General features: G+C 39.0%; 1 protein-coding gene across 6 annotated transcripts in view; it reads right to left on the bottom strand.

Annotated features, from left to right (window-relative positions):
• Window positions 1–309: 309 nt before the first annotated feature.
• LOC138006241 (uncharacterized) overlaps window positions 310–10,589 on the bottom strand; it is a 12,026-nt gene continuing 1,746 nt past the window's right edge. For 3 of the 6 annotated variants that reach the window (XM_068852445.1, XM_068852446.1, XM_068852447.1), the window contains 9 exons: window positions 10,179–10,320; window positions 7,807–7,863; window positions 7,395–7,454; window positions 6,954–7,013; window positions 6,457–6,516; window positions 5,721–6,313; window positions 4,356–4,754; window positions 3,966–4,124; window positions 311–2,429 (listed from right to left, as the gene is read on the bottom strand). In XM_068852445.1, coding sequence (XP_068708546.1) covers window positions 1,878–2,429; window positions 3,966–4,124; window positions 4,356–4,754; window positions 5,721–6,313; window positions 6,457–6,516; window positions 6,954–7,013; window positions 7,395–7,454; window positions 7,807–7,863; window positions 10,179–10,245 — 2,007 coding nt within the window. In that variant the 5' untranslated portion in view covers window positions 10,246–10,320 and the 3' untranslated portion in view covers window positions 311–1,877. Of the gene's footprint in view, window positions 2,430–3,965; window positions 4,125–4,355; window positions 4,755–5,720; window positions 6,314–6,456; window positions 6,517–6,953; window positions 7,014–7,394; window positions 7,455–7,806; window positions 7,864–10,178; window positions 10,321–10,589 lie in introns of all 6 variants that reach the window. The other 3 variants (XM_068852450.1, XM_068852448.1, XM_068852451.1) reach the window with 3 other exon arrangements.

Raw genomic sequence — 10,589 nt, 5'->3', positions numbered from 1 at the left:
CCCTTTTGAACGTCACAATAGTATTTTTGGTCACATGGTCTCGTGGTTTTGGATCAGACTTCGACAAACTATAAGGTAAGATCAATCTTTTCTTTTCTAAATACTTCTTAGATCAAAGCCTGACGAGGAAAGTATTGACTTCTTGGAGTGTCAATAACGAGATATGGTAATTAGCCAATCATTGGCCAGTTTTATCGGAATCAGTTGAAATGACATTATTTTCTGATTTGCCCAAGTTCGCCTTTGAGAGAGCCTATATGGCTTCCTCGCAGGAGGGTGAACAACAGGAAATTTTAGTCGAAATCGCGGAAAAAATTACATAAACAGCTTCTTTAGAGCCAAGCGAAAACATCTGGACGGTTGTTATGGCGATTTTTATGTGAAGGGATATTCATGTCAAATAAAAGTTAGCGTCTCAGTTATTCCACGCGCCGTGATCAAACCTTCGGTCGGAAACGTGTTTTCAACTCAAAACTACCTCCAGAACCTACTTTTTGCGTAGAATAAGCTTTTAGAATGTTGCTCTTGTTTTCTGAGAGGATACTTTGCAATTCGGAGGAATTTTGTGAAAAGAATATGTTTGATATCTGTCACCGCGTAACTCAATGCCCAAACTTGCCCGTAATCTGTTGACCTAAAATCATAGCATATTCCAGGATCGGTCGATTTCTCTGAAATTTGAAGCTGCGATTGCTAACGTATGGAGAAAGAATCAAAAGTTTCATTTCAAGTAATTTAGAGTGAGAAATCAACTCCCTATAACTCAGTCTAAGAGTAAACGGATTACAATTCTTTGTGGGAACCGATACACGTGCATTAGCCCCAAGGCGACGCACTATAATCTACGATTACCGTTGGTCTAAGGAGCTATTAACATAACTTATCTCTGATGAATTTATTTCAGTATAGTGAGTTTCAATCGAGCGTCGTGAAAACAAAACCAAAGTAATTACTTTCGCCAATCAAAAGGGGCGGAGACAATCCAGTAAACCAATTAAAACTCGAAGTAATTACACGTAGCCGACACAAAAGCGAGGTAAAATGTGTACGCGCGAGCCAAGATTGGTTTTGGTTTCACTTCTGATTGGTTGAAAAAGTGGCGCGACAAATTTGAACCAATCGCCGAGTGAAGTAATGCAAAGCTAAAGCAATTCGCTAATTACTTTCGATACTCAATTGATAACCGCTCTAATGGCCGTCAATTAAAACCAAATCGTCATACTAGTACTAGTTGGCCAAAAGGACAAGCGCACGTACATGTAACACGACTTTCCCAGATCAGCTGGCCAAAGGCCTCCACAATGTTGTCTCTGACTGTCTCTAATCATTCCCTTTAGGGACTCATTCCTTTCGGTCAGGAGGAGCCACCAGAACGTCGGCCAATAGGCCCTTTGCATGACCGTGTCACGTGACCTTGTCAATCATTTAAAAAAAAAATGGTCGTGGTACAAAATAATGCTAGAAATAGAAAGAGCCTGATGAAATTAGTAAGAATGTCAATTTTGAGGTCACGGACGTTTAAGTGCGTGCTTTTCGAGCGGTTTGCAAGTTTGAAATATGTGAAACAATTGTGTGCTGGATGGCAAAGCTTGCCATCCAGTAGCTGTGGCCTCAAAGTTGACATTCATTCTAATTTCATTACGCTTATTCCATTTCTGGCATCTAGTTTGTACAACGACTATTTTATGATTGAAAAAGTCACGTGACACGGTCGTGCAAAGGGCCTATAGCCGTGTCAGTGATAGGGTTTTCCAAAGACTCGGCGGATGGAATAAGAAGATTCGCTTGGAAAGATGGGTACTTCACGGATGATATTTCTTCTCGACTTCCTTTCTTAGTCTCTCAGAAGTTACACTTTTTTCTTTGCTTTTCAAGCCCTAGACGTAAAGTACAGTTACATCTGCGCATGCCTTTAACAGTTGAGCAGCTGACTTTGTTTGATTACTGTAATCCTCCCAGTTTTGACAAAGCTTTGCTTGCAATGACCTTGATTTTTGATTCCTTATCCGTAGCAGTTTCTTTTCAGAGAGTGCCTTCGTTTGTGGAGTGAGACAACATACTTCTTGGTGAAGAAGGTTAACGAGAAGATACACATTCAACAGTTTTTTTTCCGCAGGTGTCCGACCCTTGCTAGAGCTCGAACTCCGGGTCTTAAGGACTTGACGCCACCCTTCCACATCTTTATAGCTCCTAGCAAGTGCCGAAAACACGCTCCACGTTGATGGAGGCCAGGCCGTGTTGTATATCCAGGCTGAAGATACATACTGTATAAACAACTGCAGCGGGGCAGTCGTGGCTTGCACCCACAAACGAACGAACGTGGGTTGAATTTCTTCGTGTGGCAAAAATGGCAGCGCCAGGACTTTGCGGAGAAAAAGATTAGTGTCCTTGTCATTATTATACTCCATCTGAAGTCCAAGCTCTTGAACCTAAATCGAACAAAGAAAGATTTTAGTGACGCCAGAATCTTACGGCAAAAACGAGTGTAAGAAGGCCGAAGCAGCCACATGGAGTATTTGTAGAATGTACAATTCAAAGTCTGGGGGATTTGAACGAATGTAATTGTGAAATAATGACATCCTACATCTCAAGTCATAGAGAATCGTTACAGTGCGATTGCGCTACCAAGTCATCTGTCAATTTTGTTGTAAAGAAAGGAAAGGAAAGGGATCTTATTAATTTTAAGTGTCTAGTGTTCTAAGACACTGTACATAAACTGAAATCAACAAATTAACACAAATCAAATCAAATGTTGGTTTTTAAGGAGAGGGGAAAACCGGAGTACCCAAAGAAAAACCTCTCGGTGCAGAGTACTAAGTAGAGAACCAACAAACTCAAACCACATATGACGCCGAGTCTGGGAAATTGAACCCGGGCCACAATGGTGGGAGACGAGTGCGCCATCCCTGCACCCTGAGCTTACCAATTGCGACTTTAAGTTATCATGTAACAGGAGAACGCAATGATTTTATAATACACGAAATTTCGTACATTCAAAAAATCATTTAGTAGCAGTTTGTCCACCTTTTTATAGCAAGAGTTCAACATCTCCGACGACATGACTACGCTCGCGTATGCCTTATCTCTCCCTTATGCCCAGAAATGCAGCTAATTAGGTGCAAGTGTCCCTTTACACAATAATAACAACACTTTTTTTTTTACATTATTACTTATCAGAAGAGCACTGTTTTCAATTGACGTCACGATGTAGTACCCAAAGCATTGTGGTAATATGCGGACGAAGACAAAGACATTCTTGCACTGTTTGTCCGCATTTCAATCCCATAATGTTTTGTAATAAGGCGTTACGATCTGCGCATCTCGAGATACTCGGCTTTCTTATCGGTGATGTTAACTAATTCAGGGATATTTTTGCGCGGTTTACAAATTGGTATCCAAAAAGAAAATTGGGGGTAACTATGCATTTTTGAGAGATAACTAAGCTTCAATTTTTTGAAAGAACACCATACACTGCTTTGTATTTTAAAGCTTTTTACAAATATTATTCATGAATTATCTTTGAAAAATGCGTGGTTACCCCCAATTTTCTTTTCAGAGTTTAAAAACACTTGTTAAGATCTACATTTCCCGCATAATCACACAACAGGGAAGAACCGTCCTTAATTGTCTGTATTCTGAAACATGAGTGATGCTGAAGTTGTAATATTGGACTGGAACTAGCTTGCAATGGAGGCTAATGCGGGGGAATCTTTTCAAATGCAAATACATTTAAATATATTCCCCCGCATTAGCCTCCACTGCAAGCTATTTCCAGTCCAATACTATGGTCTATTGGGGAGGAGAGCAAGGCGATACTTCGTGACCCTCATTGAAATCGGCATTCATCTAAGTACTTGCCACTCTGGACACACCCATTTTTCGGTTGTTGAGATTACATTCACGCTTATGAAAAAGTGAGGAACCAGTTTTAATTAAGAAGACCCTTTTAGATTTTTTGCACTTACTGTCTTCCACGCGACCTGGGTCCAGTGATAAACGCACCCCTTGACCGTTACATCTGGGAGCAGTCGTTGCAACACAGTCCACAGTGCTTGTTCATAGAAGGCAGTGATTTGCCTAACTGCTGGTAAAGTGGGCAAGATCTCTAGGATTTGCTTTAAAACCTACAAAAAAGGTTAAATCAATAGGGCTCAGTTACACTGCCTGCAATATAAAATTCATTTGATCTTATCGGGGAAAACAGATGTAAGAGCATCAAAAAACTTAGGCACAACATACTGTACTTGTTAAGAAAGATGCAATTTTTGCATTGTGTAATTCTGTCATTTGCCATTCGTAAATTTCGTCTACTTACAGATGAATGTACTACGCAAATATTTTATTTCTCCCATTACCTTACGGTAGTCTTTCTTTTCACTGCCAGACATGAGAACAAAGACAAGAGGCACTTGTTTAGCTTCATCATCTTCAAGAGACACAAAGGCACTTATCGTAAATAGCTGTTCGAATTTTTCCGGGCAAAATTGGAACGTTTGATCGATGTACCAATTCTTCGCCTTTCTCAAGAGACGCAGTTGTTCGCCTGTTGCAAATATCAGGTGCCTTCTCCCTTGCTTTACGATGTCTCCTTTGAGAAAGCCTTGTGGTATATGGTCTTCATCCAATTCAAAAGCTAGGGTTTTAGGGGGATCCTGAGACCTTACAGACTGCCTAGCTCTGTTAGCAATCCTAGCAAGACAGTCTGGCTTTAGTGCAATGGGTAATGGAATGTCTCCGAACTCTTCCTTAATAACCTGTTTTGAGATCAAGAAGAAAATACAAAAGGAAGGTGTTTATATCACGTATTTATGACGATGGCTTTATGACGGGGACTTCAACGTCTGTTTCGACTTTCCTCTGATCCGTGTATTTATAGCATTAAATACCCGTAAAATGGAGCACTGACAGAGAGGATGGGGGAAGGGGGGGGGGGGGGAAGGGGGGTAAAGGGGCGCACCGTCGGATTCCAATGATACCAGCCTCGTAACTGAAGGAACTACTGACGTAAAATAAAGTGACTTCACCTTCACCTTTATTAACCCTTTCACCGCCAAAAATGCAAATTGACACTTACAGATTTTACTCAGTCTAACGCCAGACGACTTTACTCGTCAATGGGGAAGCCCTCGGCAGTGAAAGGGTTAAAATACACCGATAACAATTGCGTTAGTTGAAGAATGGAACTGCGAACTGGAATGAAGGCCAAGCTAATGCACACGCGGTGTCCTGGGGCTATTAATGATAATAATAATAATAATAATAATAATAATAATAATAATAATAAGAAGAAGAAGAAGAAGAAGAAGAAGAAGAAGAAGAAGAAGAAGACGAAGAACAAGAAAAAGAAGAAGAACAAGAAGAAGAAGAACAAGAAGAAGAAGAACAAGAAGAAGAAGAAGGAGAATAAGGACAAGAACAAGAACAAGAACAAGAACAAAAACAAGAACAGGAAGAACAAGAAGAACAAGGTACTGTACTTTATTTTAAGGGGTAGGGGACACTGCACAGAAATCAACTCAAATCAACTAATATCAAATCACAGGTTAGTTTTCGAGGACAGAGGAAAACCTGAGTACCCAGAGGAAAACCAGACAAACTCAACCCATATATGATGCTGAGTCAGTTTGGGAATCGAACCCGGGCCACATTGGTGGGTAAGTCAAGTGCTCTCACCTCTGCACCATCCCTGCTCCCAGTGAGTTTCAAATCAATACACTAACCTCTTTAACAATAGCAGGTGCAGGTTTTAGCAGATTGCTCAAGGCCTTCTTTTTCACCATTGATGCAATTTTTTCGTTGGTTGCTGCTCCCACTTTTGGATGATGATTATGGCTGTGGTGCCCCACCTGAAACACATCACCGCGTTGTACAACACTAGCTTTACAACGGTTCAACTTGGGACGCACGGTGCACTGCCAATAAGTGACTTTAGCTGATTCTGTTTTTATATTGTAGGAATAACCATTGCTGTCAAAAAGTTTCGCCCTGGCTCGTCTTGTTCCCTCCTTTACTATCTCGTAAGTCACAGTTTCTACTCGCTCTGTTCGCTCTTCAATGATGACTGGCTCATCGAGGACTGGTTCGTTACCTGTTGATTGCTGTTCTACAGCTGCAGATGCATTATCCGTATTCAGTGGAGATGACACTGATGGGCCAGGTACCATTTTGGTACCTTCCTCGACCAACTGAAAAGTAACCTGATCCAGCTGTACTTCTACTTGTGCTGTGAACTGTTCAAGGTCTTGTACTACAGAAGGAGGCTGTTGCTCTGCAGGTACAGGGACAGAAGGCAATTCCACTGCAACTGGTGTGTCTGTTTATTTAGCAAGAGAAGTATAAATCCATTTGAAGATTTTTTAAGACCAGTAGCTAAATATTTAAAGAGACCACCTTCAATAGTCATGAGAGGGAGAGTTGATTATAATAATTAATTTTGCTTCCAATCTATGAACCCACCTTTGTTTGCATATTCTTCAGAGACAGGGACAGAAGACAATTCCATTGCAACTGGTGCATCTTTTTAGCAAGAGAAGAAAGTGAACAGGTCAACAGAAGTATAAATCCATGACTGAGGAACATTTTTAAGGCTGGTATTCAGTATTCAGGAGAGGAGAGTTCACATAATATGCTACCAATGTACTACTGTTTGAATGTACTGCACCTTTGTTCACAAATTCTTCAGGGATACAGACTGAAGGCAATTCCATTGCAACTGTTTCAAGTGTTAGTAGGAGATTAAAAACTGAACGGGTCAACAAAAATATTATTCCACCGAAGAATTTTTTTTTAAAGACTGGTATCTAGTTAGTAAAGAGACCACTTTCCATATTCGAGAGAGGAGAGTTGGTTATAACAATAACAATAATCATAATAGTAATAATAATAATAATAATAATAATAATAATAATGATGATGATGATGATGATGATGCAGGTTCCAATCTATGATCATACCTTTGTTCGCATATTCTACAGAGACAGGGACAGAAGACAAATCCATTGCCACTGGTGCATCTGTTTTAGCAAAAGAAGAAAGTGAATGGGTCAACAAAAGTATAAATCCATTGGATAATTTTTTTAAAGGCCCACCTTCAACCGACAGGCATTATGTGCCGCAGAACAATAATTATTTTCATTTAATACATGAAAATTTCGCCCTGAGCTGAAATTCATCCAATTAGATTGCTAGTCGATAAGCAATGCAAATTTCCATAACAAAAACAAACTGTCAAAAAGACTGTCGGTTTATAAAGGTGGGCCTTAGCTTCAAGACCAATTATCCAAGTAAAGAGACCAGTTTCAATATTCAGGAGAGGATCGAGAGTTGATTCTAATAATTATTATCATGGAAGCTTCCAATCTATGAACGTACAATGTATAATTAGGTACATGTACCTTTGTTCACATATGCTTCAGGGACAGGGACAGAAGCCAATTCCATTGCAACTGGTGCATCTGTTTAGCAAGATTAGAAAATGAATTGGCCAATGGAAAGAATTAAGCCATTGAAAAATTATTTAAAGATTGGTATCTTTCTATGCAAATAAACCAGTTTCAATATTCAGGAGAGTTGATTTAATACACATGTATGCTTCCAACCTAGCAAAGAACCTTTGTTCACAAATTCTTCAGGTACAGGGAGAGAAACCAATTCCAAAATTGCAACTGTTTCATGATCTGCTTAGCAAGAGAAGAAAGTGAACTTGTCAACAGAAGTATGAACAACGAATTGTGGTATCTAATATGTAAAAGAGACCAGTTTCAGTCTTCAGAGGGGGAGAGTTCAATATATAAGCTCTGAACGTACCTTTATCCACAAATTCTTCATGGACAGAAGGCAATTCCACCACCACAACTGGTGCATCTGTTTAATAACAAAACAAGTGAACTGGTCATCAGAGGTATAAATCCCTGAAATCTTGTAATAATCTTATGAAAGTATCTTTCTTCACAAATTGAAATTTAAAAGACACATTTATATGAAAGAAAGCCTAGTAAACAAGATCATGAATGCCAATTGAATTTGTTCTTTTTTAGTTCTTAAAAATGGAAACCAAACCATTTACAATCAAAAATGGCACAAAAAAATGAACCTCCTGTTAATAATAACAATATTATTATAGCTTAACTTAACACATGTACTTTCTAACCTTTCTCCTACAAGCATGCACTACAGATTCATAGACACGAAATATAATATAAATTAATAAAATACATTATAAATTGCGTGTAGATCAAAATTAGAAAGAACATCACAGGGATAATTAACAGTGGGATATAACTCTCAGTTGACCAGTGAGCTCCGAGAAGGTTTCATATACGGCGGGTCTAAAACACAGGTCACATTCCACAGGTCACTCATTGCAGGTCATTGTTTTATGTTTTGGAAAGTAACCAAAACTCTCAATTTGGCTAACCCTAGGCTCGTCCAATGTATTTACATGCTTATGGTAAATCAGTATAATTCGAAATTGCGACCAATACAGTCGCATTTATGACTGATTGCAGAATTTTTTCCCTTTGCGATTAAGATATCTGGACGAGTCGCCAATTTGCAACCAGCTTTCACGGTTAAAATAAAAGGGTTTAACTTTATTAGTAATTGGCATTTTGCCAAAACATTTGCTAAAATAAATAAAGCGATAAAAAAATATTTTGTTTCTCGTCATTAATTTTGTTTCAATTTGGAGATATGGAGCAATAATTGTGATGTGGTTGAACCACGATCCATTCCCTCGATCATTCACCATTTTCAGCAGTTGTTTACACATACGTAACTGCGGGTTCCTATTTTGTTTTGTACAACTTTATCGCAATGATGATTGTCCCTACTTCTACAAATGATGCAATTTAATTTGCTACTAAAACTTGCGGCTAAATTTCCATAACTTGTTGCATCTTTTTTAAAAATTTCGAGCCTAGGGTATGTTATGAAAACGGTTTAACTAGTCTAAGAGTCCAGGCTCATTGCCGAAAAATGTGTGGAAACTGCTTACGAACTTTCTGTCACCTTGCGAACGAAATGGAGTGTTTTCTTCAATGTTCAGGAAAATAAGCGTTTCAATTAGCAGCCAATCTCTTTGGCTTTTGTGTTTGTGAGGATGGTAAGCAGCTGCTTTATCACTAATATCAGGCATTTCTTCAGTTTTATGCGGAAAATATTGTAATTATGAGGAGGATGCGGATTTTAGGGAATTATGCGGATCTGCATCGCCGCATCCTGTCAGATGCCATGTAGATAAAAGGACAGAGTGGTGCATTCAGTGACTATGATAGTCACTGAATGTGATCTTATCAACACATGGCGTGACTGCTCACATGCAGGGTCTGGTGGTTCAGTTGTTGTTGTAATTTAACCACTAAAATAATGATCTCATAATATCCATTGTGTGTGGCTCTAACTGTTTGAATATCGGTGAATACAATACAAACAGTTTAGTTCTAAAAGTATATAAATCCCAAGAGGATTGGCCAGGGTGGTGGAACCAAAATGGAGAGATTTAAAGGAGATTCAACAGTGGACAACCCTGAGGAAATCTGAAAAACTGTTATCAGCTTAAGCAGCAACTGTGTGAAGATTATAACATAACCCCAACCCTAACCACCCCCTTCCCTACTCAGCTCCCCTGCAGATAACATTGTTGGCTGCAAAAATGTCATTTCATTTTTGTAAATTCAGTCATTCACTGAACTATTATACACATCAGTAAAAGATGTAGTTATGTACAATCTAATACAGTGTATAGTGCTGCATACAAACATGTACATCTTATTCGATGGTTTAACATATAATATGTGCAGATATTTCGCGAGGTGTTATTTTGTTTCAATTTTATTTGGTAAGGGATGTTTAAAACAAATGGGTCATCTGTTCTTCAGGGTGGGTGTGAACAATGTGAACAGCACAAAAGGCCAGCTAAAGACTCTTTATTTGATGGGACAAACAAAAATTTAATGATGAGTGACAAGCGATAACAAGCTAAATTCTCAGGCTTTGCATCTTGTTGAAAAAAACTTCTTTCATTGAAAAACTCCCGTTCCGTCCGTATTTGCTCTGTTCTAAACTGGTCAAACGGGGACACTACACTGTGCATTACCGTCTCATAGTTTGCACGTTCTCTTGACCAAATATGGTAAATGATGTACTAGTGAAATAATAAGTATGTTATAATTATTTACCAGTTGAGGGGTTTTCTTGGACTTCACTGCCATCAGCCATGAGAAGAGGAGTGCTTACTTCAGCCATAATTCTCTCCAATATGCAACTACTGAGTGTACATCCACTTTTCTCTTTAAATAAGTATTTTACGAGACACAACAGCTGCAAGGAAATTAAACAAGTCATGAAGTTTGCTGTTTAACAGTGTCATCATGAAAACATGACAGCAGGTTTTAATAACTTTTTGAAGTTGATGCCTTGGCTAATCAATGTAAGCGGCAGTTGCTCTTGTCCAAGTTTACAACTGGGTTTGAGTGAAACTCAAGGCAGAGTAGCTGATGGTGAGAGCAAAACTTCTGACAGATGGCGGTATACCGCGGGTGACCTGCTTTTAAATTAATGGAACTCCTGTTCTATAAGACCATCTGTTA

The sequence above is a fragment of the Montipora foliosa genome, chromosome 6 (assembly GCF_036669935.1).
Source record: "Montipora foliosa isolate CH-2021 chromosome 6, ASM3666993v2, whole genome shotgun sequence".
Taxonomy (NCBI): Eukaryota; Metazoa; Cnidaria; class Anthozoa; order Scleractinia; family Acroporidae; genus Montipora; species Montipora foliosa.
The sequence above is the reverse complement of the archived record's forward strand: the minus strand, read 5'-3'. Positions and strand labels throughout refer to the sequence as shown.